Source organism: Pterocles gutturalis, unplaced genomic scaffold, assembly GCF_000699245.1.
Source record: "Pterocles gutturalis isolate BGI_N339 unplaced genomic scaffold, ASM69924v1 scaffold7542, whole genome shotgun sequence".
Taxonomy (NCBI): Eukaryota; Metazoa; Chordata; class Aves; order Pterocliformes; family Pteroclidae; genus Pterocles; species Pterocles gutturalis.
Genome location: NW_010107879.1, coordinates 15,810 through 41,515, shown reverse-complemented (window position 1 = coordinate 41,515; position 25,706 = coordinate 15,810). Strand labels below are relative to the sequence as shown.

At 36.2% G+C, this 25,706-nt stretch overlaps 1 protein-coding gene across 1 annotated transcript in view; it reads left to right on the top strand.

Moving 5' to 3' along the window:
• LOC104460987 (copine-8) overlaps positions 1 to 24,609 on the top strand; it is a gene marked incomplete at its 5' end in the record, with an annotated part of 36,941 nt that extends 12,332 nt beyond the window's left edge. Inside the window, 8 exons of the mRNA XM_010072402.1 lie at positions 1,468 to 1,529; positions 9,074 to 9,120; positions 9,855 to 10,036; positions 11,921 to 12,048; positions 15,578 to 15,680; positions 17,154 to 17,211; positions 18,422 to 18,495; positions 23,837 to 24,609. Coding sequence (XP_010070704.1) covers positions 1,468 to 1,529; positions 9,074 to 9,120; positions 9,855 to 10,036; positions 11,921 to 12,048; positions 15,578 to 15,680; positions 17,154 to 17,211; positions 18,422 to 18,495; positions 23,837 to 24,025 — 843 coding nt within the window. The remainder of the gene's footprint in view (positions 1 to 1,467; positions 1,530 to 9,073; positions 9,121 to 9,854; positions 10,037 to 11,920; positions 12,049 to 15,577; positions 15,681 to 17,153; positions 17,212 to 18,421; positions 18,496 to 23,836) is intronic.
• Positions 24,610 to 25,706: the final 1,097 nt, after the last annotated feature.

Here is a 25,706-nt window from a genome sequence, read left to right as displayed (position 1 = left end):
TCAGACAAACTACATACTAAACAGAAGTGTTTCGGAATACGTGATTAGTTTCAAACAAAGCAAAGTAGTGAAATTTAAAATTCACTGTATAAAACGTGGAAGACTGTCTGTATGGAAGTAAACGCTTTGGCCACTTTGGAAGGGTGTTGTCTGTTTCCAGCTTTTACTTTTTTAAATCAGATTCACTGAAAACATTTCCTTAAACTAATTAGAAACAAGATGACCAGCTGTAGTAACAGATGAACCATTAAAATGTCTGTGTCCAGTGGGAAAATGAATAGAAACTTCAGTCTTATATGCAAGACTATGCCACTGATGGTCTGGTAGAACTTTGTTATGGTCTTCTGTTCTCAGATAGAAGGGTAATTTGATGGTTTTAAATTTTGCAAGAGAACATGTGAAAAAAGAAGTAGGATAGAAGGCAGAATTACTCCTTGTAATCTCATTCTGAGCCCAAGTTTACAACATAGGAATATTTACAATTTTTATATTTTGCTGCAGTTGGACGCAAATCAAATTTTGTGACAAACTTCCATCCCCTTTTTTTCCTTGTATCATTATCAGTGAATTTGCTTTGAGTAGTTACTTAAGCAGTTTTCACTGACTGCCTGGTACCCGTACATTGTGAGAGAGTTTTCTGTCACTTCATCAATAAAAAAAAAAAATTTGTATTGAATTCTTTGCTTCATAAATGGTGTGCAGTATATGAAGATCTTAAATGCTGGATCTTTTCCACTTGAGTTTATACTTCTGTGACTCGAGTGCTGGAAATGCCAGTAACACCTTTAGACCACTGTCTGTGTTTTGGACTTGTGTCATTACTGAATGATAAAAGCTGGGACTGAAGAAATTTCTTATCTTTGCATTTGTTATATATTGCACTTCAAATTCTTTATATATTTCATATATATGTGTATCATTTACTAGATTTTTGCATTCTTGGCTTACATCAATATTCAATACCACTTTTAATGTGAGATGAGAAATGACATAGATAATTGTAACTGAGTTCTTTAAACAATGCTGAAGTACTCACAGAATAGATGCATTCTCATCTAGCCTCTAATGTTCATGTGTAGGTGTAGTTCACAGTGATCAGAAGACATGCATGTGGTAACCTGCCCTGGAATACAATCTTCCATCCGTTACCTTTTGCTTTAAAAACAACAACAACAAAATGAAAAAAAAAAAAAAAAAAAAAAACCACTTCCAAACCCAAACAACAACAAAAAAACCACCCAAAAACCAAAAAACCGACACAGTTGTAGTACACTTCCAAATTTTTCTCTTTCCTTTCAAGAACTGCCTGTTGAAATGGTTTCCTATTTTTTTAAATCTTCTTTTTCCCCTAAATACTGTAGGAAATTACATCTTAAGGATAGAGCTCCAAAAACATTGTGCTTATGTCTCTACTTGTTCAACTGGGAAATGACAATTCATGTCTGACTCTCTTTTATTTGCTTACAGGTAACATTGCTTTCCTTCCTAATTGAAACAGAAGTTTCATTCCTTGACTATATTAAAGGCGGGTATGTGATTGGCAACAAACCTTTTTTATTTTCACAATTTCTCTTCATTACAATTGTAATCCACTAATAATTTGTATATGTACTTTGCATATGATGACTCTACATAGTATCTGTAAAGGGCTGTACTTTCCCAAATAAAACCTGCAGATAGTTATTGACTTAAGTTATGGAACTTCGCTTATAATTTTGGAATTGGTGTTGCTACTAAAACACAGATTGAGTAATGACATCTGATCAGCCAGTGAAAATTAGATTAACTGAAAGGGAATTATCTATATACTATTAAATTAGTAAAATGCTGTTTTATTTCTTCTGATTACACTGACCTTTGGTGTATTTAATATTGGCATTTATTTTTAGCATTTCCCCTTCAAAGACATTTTTTCAGCAGTAATTACATAAAATTTGTAACATTTAACTTCTCATTTATCGTCATTTTCCCAAAAGGGAAGTAGAGACAGAAGCATCAAATGGCTTACCCTAGAACATACCTGGAAATGGGATCAAATCTCAGAAATTCTGGGCTCTTAACCTCTCTGCCAGAACAGAATTCTTCTCTGAAATAAATAGAAATAATTTGTTATATGTTCCTAGGCACTTAATATGGATCTTTGAGACATACCATCTGAATATACATCCCGCATTTATTTTAGAGCATTGATTACCTGCAAAGAAGCAATTTACTTTTTTTGTGCCAGTCTTCAACCAGGCTTCAGCTGAAATAAAAAATGTTGCGTTTTGGCAGTCGTAAAATAGGGCTTTGCCTTTGTTCCCAACAGTGATAATCGTACAGATGAGAATGTGCTTAAGGTTTGTTCATAACACATTCATCACTGAAGTTCATTAAGTTAAAGTGACACCCCCAATCATAATTTTTAGCTACAGAGAAACTGTCAGTAAGCTATCTTGACTGCCATTGCATTCAAGGTTTTGAAAAACTGCAGCCTGAGGCTGTGCACCATACTGAACTGATAACTTGCAGAGGAAATGGGTAATTGTTAAGAGGTACTCCAAACTGTTGACCCTAACCCATGGGCTGCTGCAGAGTATAATTTTTTTCTCTCTCAAGGACTAACAGCCTCTTTGATGTTTCAGTTCTCTCAAACAGTTAAATTTTAAAGTTAGAAAATCCAAATTCACTTGAATCTCCATCCAAGAAAATCAATATTTTCATAAGGGTGAATTCAGTCTGTTACATATCTCAAAACACTGTGTCTTTTGCCTCATTAAGATTAAACCTGACAAGAGTATTTTATACATAGTATTTAAAAATGGGAATGCTTAAATAGGGTTTTTAACATGGATGTAGACGTATTCTCTTTAAAATTCTTATTCAATGTCTCTGGAGAAATTTGTGATTTGACTTGCTCATTTGCTCGCACTTTGATGGCTGAACGTATTTTCTCATTTGGATAGGATCATCATTGAGGCGTGTGGATAGTGGGACACATTAGTGGAGGAAAGAGGCTGTGACAGGGTGCAGCCATCTCTCCCCAGCATGGCTGGGGAGCTGGGAGCGGAGCTGGGTAGCACGGCTGGCAGGGTGGAGTCTCACCAGCCAGCTGCCAGTTGTACAGTACATGGGCAAGGCAAACAGGACAGGCCAGAGGTGGCGGCCAGGCTCAATTAAGAGTCCAGATCATCAGGGAAGTTTGCAGTGATGAGGCAGACCAAGGTCAGGCTGGGAAGGCAAACCACAGATGTGGGTCAGGATCAGGTCTAATGATTGTCGGGCAGGTCTGTGGTGGACAAGGCAGGGAGGTCAAGCCAGGAAGTCAGGCTGTGGGTCAGGGTCTGGATCAATGGAGTCAACGGCCATGCAGGGGCTGAGCTGGAGACTCGTACTCCTCTGATGTAGCTCAGGCAGGGACTGAAGGCTGAGCTGAAATGGGGCTCCTGAGACAATGGGGGAATGTGTGGTGGGAGGGCCAAGGTGAGTTTGTTTAAGGCCATTAAAAGGCTTTTTGGTACCCTCAGGGCCCCTACACTTTGTTCCAGGATGCTTCTGGACTGCAAACTATCAAGCTCTTCTAGAATTGCTATCCTTACCTCCAGTTCAGTTAACTGGAAACACTGCTGCTGCAATACTTCTTGTCTAAATTTGCATTCTCTCAGAGAGGAATTAGTTCAGTTGCTGACTATTACAGTTTAGCAAAGGTTAAAATTCTTAATACAGGTCAGGTGTGCTGTCAAGGTACTACTGCATCTTTAACATCTGAAGAATATGTTGGCTATATGCTGTAAAGAATTCTGTCATCACGTTTGCTTGACAGGCTGTTACTAAGGCACTGAGATTGCCATGGTTAGGAAACCAGCAATTTCTATGTTTCTGAGTCCTTTTCCAGTGATCAGTATGGCTGGTTGTGCCTGCTTTGAATCACTGTGAGTAACAGAGAGACAGCTACTTGAGATAACAGAAGACTACTTAGAACATCAAGGTTCTGGATGTGGACTTTAACAGAAGTAGAAAATGGCCATCTATCCCTGTTTACCAAAAGCTTGTACCAAATGAAGTATATGTATACACAACTGCATGAAGGAACCTCTAGGTACCTCTAGGGTAGCTGTTTGGGTTTTTTAAGTGTGTTGTACATATATGCCACAACCATCTTATTTCCCATTCATTCAAAATTCATCTATATGAGAAGAGTGTGTATAAGGAACTGAAGAATTAAGTTTTATATTTAAATTTGAAAATAATATAGTGGGTACATATGTAATATTTTTAGGGTGGTCAATCACATGTCTCACTGAGATGTTACAAGTTAATAAACCTAATTATCTACATTCTATGGACAAGTAACAGAAATTTTGAATACAAATAATACTTTGTTCTTATTGATATTTTGTATAGATCTCTGAAACTACAAGTCAAAGAAGACTTGTGATATTAATAGCTACTGATGAAACTTTTTTTTCATCTCTGATATAAGGAGTGTAATTCAGTAGAATGCTCTGCGCTTAAAAGTGTGAGCAGTAATACTTATCATTTAATTATTGTATATAGAATCTTGTTTTGTGATTCGTACAGTTATTTCTATGTACAAACCAGTGAAAACTGTAGAAGTGCTTGTATAAAATGTTACCTTTCTTTCTGCAACCTATACAGTTTTGTAAACATGACCAGGAGACTGAAACCCAGAGTCACTTTCTTATCTTCTGTTTGTCTCATTTAATACTAGTACGTATCAATTGCAGTCCAGTTGGCAGATTTTGAAGAAAGGGGGAAGAGTAGATTTTGTCATTAATCAGTCTGTTTTCCCATCAAGTGTGTCCTCCAAAATTGTTTTTTAGTTCCCTGTTTTTCTTCCATTAGTTAGGCAAGGGGAAGAAAACACTGATTCTGCAGTAGTCACAGTATTGGCTCTTACATAAATGGATGCTTATGAAATACTTCATGTTCAGAACTTGTGTGGTAATTGATTTGACGTGTCTAGAACTAATACTGATTTAATGGAAATCTTGACAGCTTTAACTGTGACAAATTGGGATTACAGTATCGATTTCATTTATGTTTTGAGTCTGCATCTGTTTAATTGGGATATTCCATTATAAGTATCATCAATATGACTGTTGTTTTTTTAAAGAGCTTTGAAGAATGAAGTAGAAGTTTGTCCATAAATTCTAATTTCATGTTGCAATTGAGATTATTCTGGTTTACAGGAGTGACCATCAAAAAGTTAGTTTATAGTCTGCTCTGTTTTTGTCTGGAAGAGAGATCAGGAGCCAAAAAACTGCAAGACATAGTGGACAGAAAGGCTATTTCTGTGCAGAAGTTTCTAGCCTGTTTGACTTACTAGAATAGGGAGTAAGCTAACAAGTTACTCCAAGCATTTGTAAATCCATGAAATTCAGCTGAATCCTTTTGCAACTCAAAAATATTAAGTCATCGCTTCTGTCCCAGATTAGTGGAAGACAAGAGGAAATGTTTTCCTCCCATCATGTTAAAAGCCTCACCTTCATCCAGGATTTAGAAAATGAACACACACACACACACACACATTTGAATTCTAAGGGCTTTGGACATATATTTTTAACTGAGCTATATTGAATCATTGATGGCATAATGTAATGGCATGCATATTTGATGTTTAGAGGCAACATAGTGTGAGATACAGTTATGAAGCAAGGGCTTCCATAGCTATATATTTTGGAAGCTTTACCATATATTTCTTGTATCCTTGGAGAATGATAAGGAGCAATAAGACTATATAAGAAGAAGATCATGTAGAGCCTTTATCGGAAAAAACTTTATGTTGATAGGGCATTTTGCCAAACAAGCTTCTGCAAAAGAGAAGTTATAAAAACTGTCACTGGGGATTTAAATGTCATGGAGAGGATACAGCCTCTTGGTACTGTTAGTTACTCCCTTAGCTCTGTTGTAGAGTTCTGCGCAATAAGTGGTCCTCAAACCTTCAGCAGCTCCCCCCTGCTAACAAACCAGCTGGTTGTCACTCCAAAGCCGCAGGAGGAAATTCATGCTTCCTTCCAATGTACTGTTTAAAATAATAATTACAAATTTTATCAAGCCTAGTCAAAAGCTACATCCAGGCTTAGTCTGTTCCCCTGCGTATATCGGTGTTGATAGAGCTCTTATTAAAAGACGGTAAGTTTCACCTTGCTCTCACAAAAAACAAACAAAATGGCTACTCTGTGGTTGTGAGGTGAAGATTAATGTTCCTTTTAAGACATTTTCTTCATTTCTCATGGTAGTATAGGGTAAAATCACCTGTCTAGGTATCAAATAGATCATGTCTTTCCATACCAATGAAATTCTGGCAGAGTAGTAGAGATCTATCCAGCTCTGAATCCATAACACACATTGCTGTGCTTGGATATTCCACCTGAGTTTGCCCTTGGGACAAGACATTCAGTAGCTCAGCCTGCCTAGCCAGCTGACAATGTTTCAGTGGCTTTTCTGCAAAGCCTCATGACCTCACAACATCACTGAAGTAGCAGGTATCATAAGCTTTTAATGTAGTGCCTTGGAGAACCGTACAGCTGGAAAAGCAGGGACACAGCCTTAGCCAAAGAATTTTGTTATCAGAAAAAATAAGTTTTGCTGTATTGATGTGTTTTAAAATTTGCATAACTAATCAGGCTCCTAAATTTGTCTTGAAGACTTCAGTTTTATATGCTTTTAAAAATTTTGATCATCCTTATTCTGAATTAATGATTTTTCAGCTAATGTCCCTTACACAAAATAGAGTAATCAATAATCTCATTGAAGAGGTTATTGTTGTTGAAGGTTAATATGTTAATAATAACAGTAATAAGGTGTAGTTGATACAACCTAAGAATTAGTCTGTTAAAAAGAAATAAAACATGTAGCAGAAATAAAAACAGGACGGTGGACATTATATTTAATTTGGTTCTAGAATAACATGTGTTACCGTGAAAACACTTCTTAAAATGTCATCCAGATTAATTTCTCAGTCATCACATTTCACTTCCAAAGTAGTTGTATCTGATGTTTTCATGACACACAGCTTTTAAATTAGCCTTCCTGGATTAAGTTTTTAGTTATGGCTGGTGAAACAGTAGAGAAATTTATACCTTTTCTTAATAATCTTTCACACAAAATACACATGTTCACAATATTACAGCTACTTTTGAAAATATTTTCTCCAGTGGTACTAACTTGAATTGTTTGTTTGAAAGACCCAGGTTTTTGTGTTCAAAAAAGATTTAATTCTATCTTGCTAATTTTGACTACGAGGATTGACCTTTATTTTGTACCTTTTTGCAATTTATTATTCCTTTCCTCAAAGGACACTAGTGCCTTGTGTAACTTAGGCTTCTATGTCTCTTTTCCATGAGATACGTTCAGAGGGATGTCTCTGATACAGAGTCATAGAATCACTTGGGTTGGAAAAGACCTTTAAGATCATCGAGTCCAACCGTTAACTGAGCACTGCCAAGTCCACCACTAAACCATGTCCCTAAGCACCACGTCTACACATCTTTTAAATACCTCCAGAGATGGTGACTCAACCACTTCCCTGGGCAGCCTGTTCCAATGCTTGGCAACCCAGCAACCCAAGTGAAGAAATTTTTCTTTGTGTCCAATCTAAGGCAACTTGAGGCCATTTCCTCTTGTCCTATCACTTGTTATCTGGGAGAAGAGAGTGACGCCCACCTCACTACAACCTCCTTACAGGTAATTGTAGGCAGAGATAAGATCTCCCTTGAGCCTCCTTTTCTCCATGCATATGTTGTATAATATATGAAACAAGATGGTCATTGAAAACATGGGGCGATCACAGTGCAGATTGCAGTAGCTTCCACTGGTTTGGTTTTGTTTTTGTTTTTGTTTTTTTGTTGAAGTCCATATTGAAGCCATAGATTTTTTTTTAGATATACTTTGACCACATTCCAAGGAGTCTTCCTGATACTGTGGGCATTGGTAGGCTTTTACCACTTTTTGGAGAGAGTCCACCTGTAACCTAGCTTAGATTTTGTTAGCCTTCATCCGTATGATAAAATGATTCTGTCTGATTTTTTTTCGTGCCCAGCTTTTTATGAAATAAATTGTATTTTCTCTGGGCACGTCAGGTTATTTGAGCAGTAAAACTGCTACTGTAAGACCAGGTGTCACATTGTTGATGTTTAACCTAAACGTGCATGAGTTGAATCTGTTCAGTAACTTTCAAAGAGCTTTAAACTTTGCTAACTTGGTCATTATAGTTGCACACACGGAGAGGCAGAAATTTGAGGGACAGTGTAAAAGACTCAATCTGAGCAAAAAGTCAATTTTCAAATTCATACGAACTCTTTTTTTCTGATAGAGTCTTACTAGCTAAGAGAGTATCTCCAGAATGATGGTATTTTGTCTTGAAGGAAGTTGTGGAACAGAACTGTATTTAATTGGATTGTCACTCTGTAAAAGTCTATTAATTATTAATTTTTCTGACAATAAGTCTATGCTAATAACTGATACATGGACAATAATGGCTTTATTTAACTACTGCTCCGAATACCAGTCTTTATATCCTGCTTCCAGATTTTACTTTTGTCTTCCAAAATTACCTTGTTATGCTCACTCAAAGTATTGACTATGTTCATGTGAAGGAAATACACTGCCAAAAACTATTATATCCTGTCCAAAGATTTTATGCATAGCATCATTTCAAACATGTTCTGCTTGAAGACACAGTTTTAATATTAAGAAAAGGAGCAGATTAGTAAAAGCCTACTTCCCTTGTCAAAGTCTTCTATGACTAGGACTAAAATATGTCCAAGGAAAAATAACTATTACTGTTGAATTTGTAATGTTTATGGATGTTAATAACCTTATTAATGTTTAAGATTTTTCATAAACAATGAAAAAAGGAAGGATTAATTAAAGAAACTGTTTTCACTGTCTTATAAAATAGTGTTGTGTAGCTCTTGGATGGAACCTTATAAAAGAGTATTTTCAGTGTTTATTTCCTGTATTAGAAAATCATTGTCCTGCAGTTTGTCCACAAATGTTATCATCTCTTGTTTATTTTTCCACATAACAGTAAAACTATTAATAAGATTTGTATTTGCCTTTTCTGCAGAACCCAAATCAATTTCACAGTAGCTATTGATTTCACAGCCTCAAATGGTAAGAATAAAAATAAACATCTTGTGTATGCATGTGCTGTGTTCAGTTTTAAGTGTACATATGTGTGTCTATGTATGTATCTATATCAGTATTTGACTTCATTGTATTATCGATCATCTGTATGCCTGGCACCACCTGGAATCAGGATTCCATTTTGCAGAACAACAGACTAGAGGCCAATTCCTGTCCAGAAAAGCGGAGCAATAAGAACAGATAAAAATTGGAAAAGTGGGAGCAGTTTTCAAATATTTGTGTACTTTCAGATTTTTTTAAAATTAGTGGTAGGATAAAACTATCTAATTCAGAAGACCCTGTTAAGAGGGGCAAGAGAAAGGAGTTTCAAGTGGAGTGAGGCTGAAGTGGGGTGAAGCAGAGATGAGTTTTGATTCTCCTCCAAAGTTGCTTTCAGAATGTCATAATACTTTTGTAAATTTCATCTTGAAAGTGTATATGATGTTATAAAATTACACAAAGGTACAAGTCTAATCACAATTTCTTGCTGACCTTTCAGTGCTGAAACAGATTTCAGCTTCTACTGTTAACCTATTAAAAATGTGTTCAGAACATTGCATTTTTACCTGGTACAACCACAGTTATGTATATAGGAGATAAGTTCATTTTCTTTTCATGGTCTCTTCTTTTTAATTTCTGCTTTCTTAGATTTCTGTCATCTTTAATTGAGAAAATTTTGAAGTTATTCAGTTTTAAAGTAAATCAGATTGTTGCTTCAACAGGTAACCCTTCACAGCCTACTTCGTTGCACTACATGAATCCCTATCAGCTGAATGCTTATGGCATGGCACTGAAAGCAGTAGGTGAAATAATTCAGGACTATGATAGTGATAAAATGTTCCCAGCTCTAGGTTTTGGAGCTAGACTGCCTCCAGATGGAAGAGTATCACATGAATTTGCACTGGTAAGTAAATATTTATAATTTTTTAAAATTTCTTTACTACAACAAAATTTTGGGAGTTAAGGTTGCAGTCTTAAGCAATTACTGGATAAGTAAAGAGCAGAGAATGTGCTAATTATTATGTCTAAAAGATTGGTTCAAAATTGTTCATCATAGTGAAGTTACTGAGAGAAATCCAGTCAAGAAGTCCCTGCAGGCCAAAAATAGTAATAAAGAAAAGTAATCATCTTTAACCTCAGCTGTAGCAGCATGAGAAACAGATGCTTGAAAGACTTCAGAATGAAGCTAATCTATCTTAAGAAGCCAGTGAATCATGATCCAAGATAGTATTTCATTATTATTGTTTTTGTTCTCTCTCATTATCTGAGATCTCTTTATCTTTTACGGGCTGCTAGTTTAGAGACGTAGAGATAACTAAGTGGACTATAAGCTGAGGTGATGAGCAAATCTGAGACTGGTTCATGTGCCCATTAAATTACAAACCTAAAATCTAGCAGGATTTGCCAGAAAGGTTGATGTGTTATAACTGATGCTTGTGATTAGCATGGATGTTTATCTACTTGCTTATTTTGAGTTTTATGTTCTTCTCTGAGAATAAAGTTGTCAGAATTACGCAAGTGTAGGTATATCAGGTAAGTTTTAATTAGATAGCAGCAAAGACATGGCAGAAGACTGGTGATTGTAGATGTGTATTTCTTCAGTCACCCTGTGCTAGAAAACAATTGCACATCTTATCTCAAGGAAAGGTTTTCCACATGGACAGTAATTTAAAACAGGTGCAATTGCAGATATTAATTTGAATCACAGACTTTCTTTGGTCTCCTGTGTAGTGAGTTCAAATATATTGATACATATAATCTTAAGGCTATTAAAACAGCAGGCTTATTCCTGACTACTTAAAAGTTGTTTCTAAAATTAATACAGTTAATTCATGAGACATTGTGGTGCTTTTACAGAAGAAAAAGCAGTCTTTTTCCTTCCTCCGTATCTAAACATATATAGGTGTCTCCCGTTTATTGCTAAGCAGTGTCTTCAGCACAGTCTTCTAGTGTTCTAGATCAATTCCATGAAAAATCCCTTTTACTTTGCTAGACTCCAGAGGTATACTCTACTTCAGAATGAGATACTGGCACATTAAGCCAATGAGGTGTTGATGCATAAAGGAGAATAAGGTGATTTGGAAGGTTTTGAAGCCTTACATGGATAATTTGTCTGACCTGACATGGGTCATTAATCTGGGATTTAGCTTATATGTTTGTATTATCATATGTAAATAAGTATTGTCATTATGGAGATAGGTAGCAAAATGCCTAACCAAAGAGTTTACGGTCCCAGCCATTTCAGTGGATTCCCAAAGAATAAGTTCCTTTCATCTGTTTATAACAGGTCAAAAAATGGTTTTCCAATGCAGAAACACTATACCAAAACAATGAACAATTTATAGTTTACATTACATTCACATAGTGTATGAACATCAGGATCTGGCTACCATTTATTTTTTCACATTTTCAAAATAAGAAATCGTTGAGCCAGAACTGTGCTCTTAAACATACTATTTTTACATCTGCCCTGTAACTCATACCTTAAATCCACACAGGGAAATGCCTGTTACTGTTGCATATAAGCAAGACTTTAATTCCACTTAAGATGGTACTTATGTCTAGGAGCCAGTGCCAGTGATTCAGACTGCATATAACATGTTTCCCTAGGCAGTTAAGACTCACAGCCAACCATGGCACTTACATTGAGTATTATACTCTCTTGAATAGGTCCTAGAATGCTTAGGTCTTTGCCATTTAAAAATGTACACTGGGTAGTGTTTACTAACCTACTGCATTTTTGCTTCATAATTGCTTTCAGTGATAAATCATCTCTTATTTTCATTAGAATGGAAACCCTCAAAATCCATACTGCCATGGCATTGATGGTGTAATGGAGGCATATTACAGGAGTCTGAAATCTGTACAGCTTTATGGACCAACAAACTTTGCCCCTGTAATTAATCATGTAGCCAGGTAAGCATCACCACAGGTACTCTGCAGAAACTTCTTGTTAGTACAACTATCACATATAAAAGGCTAACAGTTACATAATGCTAAACAATGAAAAAGATATTTACAGTTGGTTTTTTTGTTGTCTGACATGATTAACTTGTACCTTTGAGTAGGTTTGAAGACCACGTGCTCGCATTATGCAGAATTTCATTGCTGATTAAAAATAAATACAAGTGATCCAGTTGATCCACCCTGTGTTAAAATCTGAGGAGAAATGATAATGGAAGAAAAATTTTGTGAGATCACTCTGACATGTTCCTTCTTGTCCTTTGGAGCACAGAATTTTTGATTCATAGAAAAGACATAAATCAATCAAAAAAAAATATAAAATGCAATTTTTTAAGGTATATGTAGTTCCTCTAATCTCAAAATGTCCAAAATGTCAATAAAATTTCCAGAGCTCTCTGTGGCAACAATTCCCAGCTGGTAGTGGTACTGTTAAAGCAATAATACAGCAGCCACCACTGGGCAGCCGTGGTGGTGTCTTACGCAACACCTCATCTAACTTCTCAGAGTAAAACCCTTCTTGTGTTTGTAGAAGTTTCTTAGGAAGGACAATGTTGCTTTACTTTGGCAGACAAGATCTTGACTTACGGAATACCTCCATGTGTTGGTATAGGAAAAGTGATATGGCTCAGATAATTTAGCTGAATAAGTAACTGAACAGATTTGATATTATTTATAGATACAGAGAAGGAACTAATGTTTACAAAATAAAGCAGCAGGGATGTGTAAATCATTGTACTGTTAATGTTTTATTTATGAGCTTGCAAAATATTTAATTGTTGTAGCAAGAAATACTTATTTGCTGTCTGTTCTTGCTGATGTTATTTCTACAGCACAGTGAAAAATAATTTGCAAATTCTATGGTGCAAAGAATTTTATGTGCACCCCAGCATGGCTATATAGCTGATTTCAGTTATTTATCATTAGGATTAGTTGCTCCATCTTTGAATCATGCCATTCAAATTATGTACATGTATATTCCATTGCTTGTCTTTAGCAACCAGCCATTGCCTTTTAATCTTTCCTTTGACAGGAACTCTCCAGTAGCAGCTCTTAGGCCATGAGGAAATATGCCAATCCTTATGACAGCTGAACTCCATAATATGTGGCATTCAGTGCCTGCATTAGCCATGTTAACTGGAAATCTAACCCATTGGCTCTTCTGGCTCTTTCTTCTTCTTTAGAACTGGTTTTATCAGCTGAGCTGACTGGCTCAGAACTTGGCAATTAACCTCAAGCCCCCTGTTCACTGCAGAAATTGAAACTCTTGATCTAGTACCATGGAAGCATTGGCAAAAATTGAGTTCCTTTTCCAGTTCTTTCTCAGGAATATTTGTCAACTTTTGCAAAATTACAGAAGCCTTTCACCAGCATTTGTAGTTCTTCCACTGAACTTTTGCCTAAATATCAAGTTGTTGCAAACTTTGGGAACTCCTTCTGGTAGCAAATCACACTACTTTATAGTGGAAAAGCTAAGTATCTTCATGACATTCTCTACTGCATGATTATCCTTAATACAATCCACGTACCAGTCCAGTTCTCAGTAATATCATTTTCCTTCAACATTCTGAGTCTTGGCTATTCGATTGACTCTCATAGACATGGTACTAGAAATTGTGATCTAGCCTGCAGTTAATCTTTGAACCTACCTTCAGTCTCAAGGAAATTACTTCTTCCTGGATTCCTCCTACTTAAAAATATGCCTCTGATTAAACTTCTGGAAGCAATTTCAGATCTTACTGTCCTGTTGTGATCTCGGAACTCTTCAGAAGCTCTTTAAGCAGATGAGTTTATTATCCTTCTTGCAGTTAGGGTGTTATCTGTTATCTCCACTCCTCATATAAGATCTTTCTTGCAAAAGACTTCAGAATGTTTTATTCTGGGGAAAAACTGAAATAACCAAATTTCTGTTCCATTTCTTCAGTGTAAGTATGTAGACAGCGTTAAGTGCTCAGAAGGGATAATGAATTTTTATTTTACTCTCTCATCATCCCTTGTCACTGCAGTCATAATTGAAAAGATTGTGGAAAAATGAGGAAAATGAGATAAAAGAAGTCTCCACATGGTAGTGAAAATGTATTTCACAGTAAGTCTTGCCAATCTAGATATTTAACTATCAGTTCCTTCTGCCAGATGCAAATAGATGATGTTCAACAGGTTCATTGTCTGTGTGGCTTTTTTACCCATCTGTTTGTTGGGTAGGGAGAGGGAGGAACGTGATGGCTTTCTGTGAATTATGTATTCCGTTTCACACACATTTCTCCAAACTCTTGTAAACGTTGTGGTTGCAGCTTCTTATTTATTGGCAGTACTCATTTGCAAATGCACTGGGTAACATCAGAGTTAGAATTTTTTAAGCCCATGCAGTCATCATGAGCATCAATAGAACATATCTTACTCAGTGACCCAGGCCTTTCATGTTCAGTGACAAATAAGATCATGAGTTCTTTGACAGTCATATTCTGTACTTGGGCATATATTCTGCAGTATTCGGATGGAGAATAATTATTTTTTTTTACTGCTTCCATACTAATCATTGCTACTTTTATTACAAAATTCTACTATTTGACTCCATCACAGCACGAAGAGCCTTCACGGAAGTAGGAACTATACTGACTGCTGTCAAGTGAAGCAGCAAGTGGAGCAGCCTGCTCCACACACAAAAAAAGAGTTCTTCACTAACTAAATAGGACACTTTAACCCTTGGGAGTTGATAAATGAACTGAATTCTTAGTTTCTGGCATGCAGTCCACTGAGTTCAGTGGGACTACTACGGACTCATCTTTCAGGACTTTCCAAATCTTTGAAAGCTGCTCATTTTCAAAGAGCAGTTGCTTCTTGGGTCCTCTGGCTGAGGTAGGACTGGAATGGCACTGAATATACTTTGTCTTGTATTCGTGTACAGAACAGGGAGAAGCTTGAGTCTTGAAAGGACATCTATGGGTGATGCAGAGAGATGAATATCTAAGTCAGAGTTGCAAGGTGCATGTTAAGCCTTCTTACAACTGTCCACATAGATGTGAACTATAAATCTGCAAGCATAGGCAGCAGCAACCTGTTTTTGTAAGACCAAAAAAAAAAAAAAAAAAAAAAAGGAATATTTATGCAATGTGCTGATTCCTGGTAAATTTTGTTTGTGCTACAAAACCAACCACTCAATATTAATGCATGCTCCTCATACCCCACTATATTCCCCAGAAGTAATAACTGTTAAATAGCTTCAACTTTCTAATGAGTCATGATTCTATAAAGGACATTCTGTCCATGCTCCTCTTGGTAGTGATAGAGTTCCAATTTTTCACTGATTCAACACATGTAGATTATCAGTATCAATATTGCATTAGTTATGTTTTTCTGACATTCTCATTTAAAAGTAGAATGTCCACGTTAATTATGAATGCCTTTCTTTTTGAAATCTACTGCATGTTAGTTCCTTTTCATAACGGTTTTTTTACTATTACAATGTTGTTTTTTCTTCCCTTAGATATGCTGCTTCAGTAAAAGATGGCTCCCAGTATTTTGTTCTTCTCATTATTACAGATGGAGTTATTTCTGATATGGCTCAGACGAAAGAATCCATAGTGAATGTAAGTTTTGCTGAAAGTGTTGAAATTTTTAAAAATTATATTTCTAGGAATTAATATTTTAGGCAATAAACTAAATCAGTTTATATTTCAGGCACTAAATTTGTTCTATGAAGTATTCATTTTTTTCCAAACACCAAAAGTTTCTTATGCATAAAACCAAAAAGAAAGCAAAAGTTGAATCTCAGCTTAACTAGGTAGTGTTCTGTAGGAAAAGATACTCTTCTCTCCAACACTGTTCATATAATTTTCCTCGTCTGTTTCTTTCCTCCTCCTTCCTCATGCACATCCCACCATGCAGTTTTTCATAGTGAACTGGTTTTTATCTTTCTAGTAATTGCAGAGAGCTTTGATTCCCCCCTTTTTTAAAAACTGTCCCAAACTTTCTGATCTGGAATGGCAAGCGTACCAGTCATCTGATTTCCTTCTAAACAATTCTTAATTGTTTCTCAGTTTCTGCATTATTTTCAGTATTTTTCTCTTCAAAACTACTATCCATGTAAGTAATATTCTGTATTATGAACAGTTTACATTTTGCTTTTGCCCCGGGAAATGTCAGATGAAAGTACACACAGAAGCAACTTCCAGACAGAGTTTGAAAAGATCTGTACCAATAGTTTTGAACGTACCACAGTGGATCTAGTTAATAGTGAAGTGGCAGGTGAAAAGCCTACATTAAAATAATTAAGCATCATGTCAAAATGAGTGGTATAGAATTAGGTGGCATATTTTTGAAGGCCCTGTTTCACTGCCTCCTGCAGAGATACAGTAACATTCCAGTTTGTAGGGTGCACATGAAAATATTACTGAAATGTTCTGTCTTTCACGGGAGAGCAAGGCACCCTCAGGTTCTAGTCAGAAGTATGTAGATAGAGTCTGTGTGTTAATGGGGACTTTGACAAGCAACCTGGTAAGTTTTTACACCCAAAGCTATAACTATGTTTGAATGTTCCAGTTTACTTCCTCTCCAGCTTCCAATATTAAAATAGGATAAACCTACTCACTTTTAAAGGAGATAAGCTTTTAGCTTGGAAGTTCATCCTCCATTCTAGCATAGAGGTTTGGACCATAGCTTCTTTTAGATGAGCTGCTTTTAGGTGACAGAAAGGCTCCATGGAGCAAAAAAGAGCAGCTTTTGATTTAACTCACCCCTCAATTTGAAGTCCCTGAGTAAGAGACCAGCAAGTTCAGTTGGCTGATATCTTGTAAGATTAAGAAATTTGCCACTAAGACATACAGAAAAACCTTGTTTACAGTGATAGGTCATATCCAGGACTAATAGCTGTTAGTCTGCAACTGTCTGGAAATACAGCAGATGTCTTGTTAGCTTGGAGCGAGCGGAAGTTTGGGAATATTTGCTGTCTTTGCTTTTTATGAACATAACTTTTGCAGATTTTTATTAAAATTGTCTTCAGATCTCACACATTATTGGCAGAGATTATGATGTAATGCATTAAACCTCTTCTTCTTTTGAAGGCTTCAAAGCTTCCAATGTCAATAATTATAGTGGGGGTAGGACCAGCAGAGTTTGATGGTAAGTGTTCTAGCATTTTTCATAGAATTTTTCATATTTGTTTACATTTTAGTAATATGTGGCTTTTCAAACAAATATTGTTCTTTAAAAGAGCATAATATGGAACAAGCAGTAAGTACTGTTGACATTTCCAGATGGATTAATTGATAATTCAGTATGGTTACAAGCTACCATGTGGAGCTGTGTAGCCCCTGAGGCGCTCTGTTCAAGTCACAGAACCATATGGGGGCTCAGCATTTACAGAGCTGCAGAAGATGAGTGGAAAAAAAAAAAAACCCACAGTAGAGAAACATACTCAGGTAATGTTGAATTTCTTCAACATGGATGTTTAGTTGCCTTGTGCAGTGTCAGTTGACTGGAACTATTGGACTATTGTAAGAACAGATGTTCTTATTGCAGTAATAAAATACTGTGAAAAATAAATACATTTGAGGAGGTGATCTGGGTTAAACTGGGTTTCACTAGGTAACAGGAGTGAGCCCTACTGTGTAGCAGCATTGAGAGAATATTACAGCAGGAGAGAAAGTACCAGGATTATTTACATATTCTTTCATGTGATGTCCCGGAACACCATTCTCTCTTGCAGTAACGAAGCTGCTGTGGTTATTTGGACTAATCTATTAAGTGCCATTGTCTATGTCACTGCACTATGAAGTGTAGACATGCCCTGTATTATCTGTTCCTCAAAGTCCTACGTCCTTTCTTTTTAATTCTAGTACTTCTCGTTAGACAGTATGCCTTCTTTTATACATGAATATACTTAATACTACCACAGATATATAATGTAAATACACTAATGACTGTACATGTTCATTCTTGTACAAATATTCTAGGAGTATGAAAACAAGAAGAAGAAATAACATTTAAAAATTATGTATTTTATGGTGCAAATGATCTTAAAGAGTTACTGTCCTGGTTTCAGCTGGGACAGAGTTAGCTTTCTTCACAGTAGCTAGTAAGAGGCTGTGTTTTGGATTTGTGCAATATAACATACTGATGTTTATAATTGCTGCCAGAACAGTCAAGGACTTTTTAGCTTCTCTGCTGTGCCAGGGTCTGCAGGGGCAGGAGAAGCTAACCAACAATTGTTGGGTTTGTTGCCTTAAAGCATAGATTGACTAAAGTTTTTCTCAGTAAGATTGTTTTTATTGTGTAGCTGAACACATAGTTGAATTAATTTTCTTTCTTTTTTTTTTTTTTTTTTTTAAAGCTATGGAAGAACTGGATGGTGATGTAGTGAGGATTTCTTCAAGAGGGAAATTTGCAGAAAGAGACATTGTGCAGGTGGGAGAGAAAATGTACTCTAATAGTTAGATTTTACTGACCCTGTTTGTTTTGAATTCTTGTTTCTATCTAGAGTCCTGCCTTCCATTTACCTTAGCACTGACATATTTTGTCTTGGGGTGTTCATAACAAGCTCTCTGTGATACCTGTAATCCTTTATATAACACATAGTACTGGATCTGTATTCATGAGGAAATTACCTCTAACTGGCACCATACTGATATAAAGTCAGGGTTATAAAGCCACAGGAGAAGACTTAGTTGCCTCTGTACTGCAATCTCACTATGATTCCATAAAGCAAAACTGCAACTTTTGTGGAAGTCAGTAATCCCTGGACTTCTAACAAGTTCATTTGAGATGCCTAGGTTATCTTTCCTTGCCTCTAACTGCCGGTCCAGAAGACCATGTCTCCCAGTTCCTATGTTGTGTCTGCCACATATGACTATACAGATATCTCATGGTTTAAGAAACCTCAGATGATAGCTGGAACAGGTTGCCCGGAGAGGTGGTAGATGTCCCATACCTGGAAACATTCAAGGTCAGGTTGGACAGGGCTCTGAGCAACCTGATCAAGTTAAAGCTGTCCCTGCTCATGGCAGGGGGGTTGGACTAGGTGACCTTTAAATGTCCCTTCCAACACAAAGTTTCTGTGATCTGTGTTTACATGCCTGAACCAAGCCCTAAGAGTGCAACTCTCATCTGCATTCCACAGACACTTCAATTTTTCTGACAAAGTCCTCTGGTTCTGTTCCCACTCTTTACAGCCATTCAGTCAGCCCAGTAGTTGTCATTGAAACCTCTGCAACTGCTGGCAGGGTGGTATAGCAGTTTTGCAGGTACATATACACCTTCCCTTCCCTTCAGAGCTGCAGATTTCTAGAACTCCACAGGTTGTCAAAAGTATGTTCTTCATCCATGCTCCAGGCACCCCATCTTGCCTCCTGATTACCTACCCCCCGGACAGACTTTATTTCGTAATTATTTTCTTGATCAAATAATTTTATTTTTATGGACTAGTAAAGTGGAATGAAACAAAGATAAATATATTTGATGGCTCAACACTCTAAGCCTGCTTGCTATAGTAAAGTATTAAAGAAGTTGATATTTGAAAAGCAGCAGACTACTGAAAAATTGGATCAACTTGATGACTGTAGAAAGAATGATATCTATCTAAAACTAAATATTTTATGGAAGGCATGTTTTCCTGGAAGTTTGTGAATACACTTATGAAACAGAACATTTCAGTTGGAAAGGACCTATAGCGATCATCTAGTCCAACTGCCTGACCACTTCAGGGCTGACCAAAAGTTAAAGTATATTATTAAGGGCATTGTCCAAATACCTCTTAAACACTGACGGACATCCTTGGGTTCAAACCTTTCCCTGGGCCTTCCATTTCTTCTTCTCCCTTTATTCCTCCTATTTGTCAAAATTCATAGTCTTCACTTATTTTTCCTCTTGCCTATTTTCACTTATTTCTCTCCTAACCAGGCTGGATTTTTGTATTGTTGTTGATTAGTAGAATGAGGAGAAGCTGGACAGCTGAACAGGAGGAAAGAAATAATGTTTCTCATTTTGTCAGCGCCTTTATAATGTTCCTTGGTAGTCCATACTGGGTGAGAGGGGGGCTGTCTGTAATCTGTTATGCTGTATATGTCAGTGCTGTTCAACAGAGCAATATGTGGAGATCTGCCTCCAGATCTGGAAGTGTTTCTGGACCCCAGACTAGTATTTCTGCAAAGCCCTGTGCCATGTCAGATTTTTTAAAGCTAATTCAGACATCTCTGACATGCATTGCACTTATGTTTAAATATATTTAAATATATACAACCTAATTATGTATAATTTCTCCAAACAAGAGCAGCTCCAAAAGCTGCTGGTTTTACATTCAAAGAGCATAAATGTTCTTCAAATGTTATAATCAAGATTTGTGAAAATACTTTGCATCAAAAATATTCAAATTTCTGATGAGAAATAAAAAATAATATGCAATAAATACACTTTTGTATTTCTTTAGAATTCATTGCATATCAGAAATGTAATAAAACATTTATTCACTACTAACATATTTCAATCAGAACTTTACCCCAAGCCATATTGAATTACCTGAAGGCAGTATTACTTTGTGTTCTTTTTCTGTCTAAATACTAACAAACACATTATAGGCTAGATGAATAAATAAAAAGGGATAATGTCAAACCCTTTAGGTTTAGTATGACCTTTATTTTATATCTGGCAGGATAAGACCTTTTTTGCTTTTATAAAATTAACTACTCGGATATAAAAAGTTTGTCTTTTTTGTGTATTAGGTTAGTTAAAATTAGCTAGTGAAATTAACTGTTAATTTTAAGTCAGTATGGTGAAATATTTTAATTAAATTAGTAAAGGAAAAAATTGTCTGCTAACAGTGAGTCACTGTATCTATCATGTTTACTACTGACTGCAATTCATGTAAAGACATGACCTTCGTTATTGCCTCCTTGCTAGTACACTTATGTATTGTAGGGACTCTGTATTACATGTGTACCAATTCTTCCTCCATTTATTTAGTTTTTGCTCCTTTGTTATAATTTTTCTGTTTAAAAGTTTTGGGAAAATACTTATTCATAGTAATGTACCTATTGTTTCTCTTGAAAATTTTGTAAGTTGGCCTCTTAAATTAAATTCTCAAACTATAGAAAAAGCACTTTACATTCCCTCTGTTTCCCTTTGGTTTCTCTTATATCTGTCATTCTATTCCTCTGACACCTCTACGTCTTCTACGTGTTAGCTCTAGGCCTTGCTGTCATTGCCAGCTGTCCCTGTGTATCTGTATGTGTGCTTAACTGTCCATAGTTTCTCCAGATTCTCTGGCATCTATATACCATAAGGAGAGGGAAGGCAGAACTAATTCAGGCCATCCATATTGTATAATTGCATTTCTACAATTACACTGTTGAAATAGCCTCCCTTTGCTGCAGAACAGTGGTCTGAGTTTTCATGTCTGAAGACTAATGGGTAAGGTGATCTTTTGGGATGAGAGACATTTTGTTCTTTAACTCAGGCTGCATGTGCTTTTTATGTAAGACTGACATTGCGTTAGAAAATTAGTAACCCTCTGAGGGGGAAAGAACACCAAGCTTACCACTTCCCAGATGAATGTGTAAACCAGCAGGCTACAGAGATGCTTGTTTTGTTTTGTTGTTTTTCTAACTTCATGCTTCTAGAGACAGTCAGATGTATTCTTACAGAAAAGCTAATGGAGTTTAAGAAGGAAGAACAGCTTGAAACAGGGCAGCGCTGGGCTGGCTTCTGAAAACTGCTAGAACTTTTTTCATGAGATGGAGTCGTCAGTACTAGTAAATGTCACAGTATGTGCTTGTCTCTTGTATTGAAGAGTTACTGAGTAAACACAGAAATTGTTAAGACAGCTAATTGTGAAACTGCAGATACCTTGCTTCCTGGCTTAATACCCTAAAATCAAGTGGTTTTTTGCCTGTTGTTCTCCTGCCCTTATGCCTGATACATTCTTGGATGCAACACAGTGAAGAAGTAGAGGATGCTCCTGTCTGGGATAAAGCCTGCTCTCATTGAATAAGTCTTGCTGACTACTCTTGTAGTCTTGTTGAGTATGGCAATCTGTGCTAGCTGACTCTGCTTGAGCAGCAAGGTTGGACTGAAGGATCTCTAGAGGTCACTTGTAGCTTCACCAATTCTGTGACTAAGTCATCATCTTCTAAGAAACTGCAGATCTGCTGCTTCCTGGGGAAATGCCCTAATCAGTATCTGTTTACACTCAGTTTGGTGACAGGTTTCAGTTTAATTCAACAGAGTTCAAATACCTAGGCTTGAAACCTTTTTTCTGGCAATTTGAGGTCCCTTTCAGGAAAGTTATGCAAAGAGTCATCTCTTTCTTGAATTCTAAATGCCTCTTAGTAGGAGACTGATGCCTTGATAGGCTTCAGAAGTCCAAGGTGAGAAGTGCTTTCCAAAGTTGTTGTAAAAATGATTTAATTAAGTTCAAAGTCTTTATTGCTGAAATGTTGTCTTTGCTTTTTGGTTGGTGGGGATTTGGGGTTTGTTCCCCGAGTTGTTTTGTTGGGGTTTTTTTTAATTTGTTTAATATCTTTAGTAGATTTCTTTTGTTTATTTCTGTCTTTTCTGGAAAACTCTCAGGATCTCAGAAATACAGTGTAGGCTAAACTTGCACTGTAATTCAATGTTCCCCTAAATCTTGAAAACTTCAGTGCTTTTAGAAAAATTGAATTTGATCTATAGCCTTGGTTGCTGCGCATCCAAGAAAGCAAAATTTGATTGGTATAACGAGCAAGACAGACTTCAGATTTTAGTGTTCAGCCAGGAGATGAGAGATCTATGGGTCTGACTTCTCAATCAGTTCTAGTTTTATCCTGGAGTACAACAGTTAACACTTAAATATTCCCTGTTGCAGGGTGGAAGGCACCATTAGGCTTTGAATTCCAACACAGTATAGCCTGGCAGATCAGTACCAGAATTTGCTTTGGACATTGCATCCCAATTTTGAAAAGTTACCCAGCTGTTGCCCTGAGATTGGGGCCAAAGTCCGAGCAAGAAGCAGAATTTCAAATCAGCCTTCCCTTTGGCATAACCTGTTGTCTGGCTTAACCCACTACATCTCTGCATGGTGTCTGTTGTGAATAAAAATCAAGGAGCCTAGATTGTGGGGGGGTTTGTTCTGTACCAGTAGCACAAGCATCTCCTTAATTATTATGAAATCCAAGCCAGAGCTGGGTATCACATAACAAGTTCTTTTTTGAATCTAATCCTTTTTGCTTATATTCTTTATGCATTTGTTAGTATCATATAAAAAGTGTTGGTTTATAGTTCAACCAGGTATAATGTAAAATGGTCAAGAATATAAAGTCATCCTTTGTTTTGCTCACTTCAGATGGTAAAAATTATATTCACAAACTGCCAGAGCAGAGGCAGTCTGGTAGAAGAGCCCCACAAGCAGGAAATGTAAGCTGAGACTAGCTTTCTGAGACAGGATTCCCTTCTTGCATGAAAAGGGTTAAGAGAGAAACCAAATATACAAATGAAACACATAATTAGCAGTCCGAGCTAGCCATGGCTTATGTGAAGAGCTTCACGCAAGTGAAAGCATGACACTTTCTATTAGAAGACAAATTTTTAAAAATTGAGCTACAAGGTGTGTATATAAAATATATAATATAAAATACAAAATATGTATATGTATATATAAAATGTGTAAGGTAGCATATTCATGTACTCTAAGTCCCTAGGTAAAACTTTCTGATTTTTGTGTTGTAAGATGTATTGTGTCTGCATAATGACCTGTGTGAATGTCTCTTTTGTTTTGTAGTTTGTGCCGTTCCGAGATTACATTGACAGAAGTGGAAACCACGTGTTAAGCATGGCAAGACTTGCTAAAGATGTTTTAGCTGAGATCCCAGAGCAGTTTCTGTCCTACATGAGAGTCAGAGGAATAAAGCCATCACCTGCCCCACCACCCTATACACCCCCAATTCACGTGTTGCAGACTCAGATATGACTGCTCGGAAGTGCTTAGCATTTGTCACAAGTCAAGAGTCTCTGGATGCAGCAGTAGCTTCTCTGATAACTTTTTGAAGCTAGAAAAATTCTCTTCACGTACCAAAATTCACCTATGGTTGCATGAGCAACTGGAAAGCTTTTAAATGATAGGAGCGAAATGTTAATGTTCTCTCTGAGTCTTTTTTTTTTTTAATAAAAAACCGTAATTTTTGATGTATTTATTGGAGGGGAAAGCACAAGTCAGGATTTCAACTCAGAAGATATTGTCCTCTCTGAATACTGTGTGTATATAAATGTATAGGAATGCTATTACTCTGTATCAATGTTTACATGTTACTATTTTTAAATTTCAGTACTTTTATAACTATTCTTAAGAATAAAAGTTTGGAATATTGACTCACATGTCTTCTAGCTTGCAATAGTTTGTCACAAGAGAAGCAATATCTCTTTGAATGTTTGTCCAGACAAATAGAAATGAAAGCTAAGAAAAGGACAAATATATGTGTTTTCCAATACCTGAATTGCTTCAATCAGTGCTCAGTAATCCATTCATCTCACAGTTTGAGACTAAACTCCTAAAATGTGAATAATGTAATTGCAAATGGCTTATGTCTAACTCCGAACTTTGAGGGGGAGGTATGTGTATTTTTTCAGAGATTCTCCAATTTCTAAGTTTATCTAAGTTTACAGTTTTTTAAACTAGTTACTGAAGCAAATTAGAAGAGTTACTTGCTATAAGTAATTAAAGAAAATTACCTCAAATCAGAACTATCAGAGTATTACAGTTGACTCACTGAGCTCATTAAATCTTATCATGCATTCCTTAAAGCACTGGAAATTTTGCATCAGAAAAGTATTTTGGAGTGATTACAGCAGATGTTTTATAATGGACCATTTTAAACTTAATTTAAAATCTTAGCTTTTTTTTGTCTAGATTGCCCATTCAAAGGGATGCTGGCTCTTAATATTTGGGTTTAATATTGTCATTTAATCACATTTCCATTTGGGGTGCATGAATTATAATGTTAATTAACTGGTTTAAAAATTGCACAACCGTGTTGCTTTGTGCACAATTTTGTGTACGGAACTACCCAAAAATTTTATTATATGCCTGTTCATATATAACTATGAAATGGTTTTGCATGTACAGTTTTTACAAAATACACTGTTTTGTGAGTTTGTGTCAGATACATTTTATTTAAAACTAATGGCCTTAAATTTCACAAAACTCCTGAAATGATTGTGAATTGCCTTCAGATACTGTTAAAACTGGACATTTTAATTTTTTGTGTCACAGTTGTAACTGTCTTGTAATGTAACTTTTTTCTTTGCATATAACCTGTTTACTACTTCTGTTTCTTACTACTGTATCTTGTAATGTACAGTATAAAATTAAGGTGCATTTTTTAAGCATGAAAAGTTTTTTGCCAGAAAACATATCTTCAATATTAATGGCATATGACTATGTAAATGCAAAATCTTCCATTTTTAAATATATTTAACTTCCTTTAACTATCTCATGTCAGAAATTAACTTTTTCCAGATAATTATTCTGTTAAGGAAAAAGAAAAAAGATTTTTTTTGTAAAAATAAATCTTGTTTTATTTTTATTTCAAAACAGTTTTTACATAAATATGGACTTTAATTTTCTCACCAAAATATGTATTTCTTAGTGGATT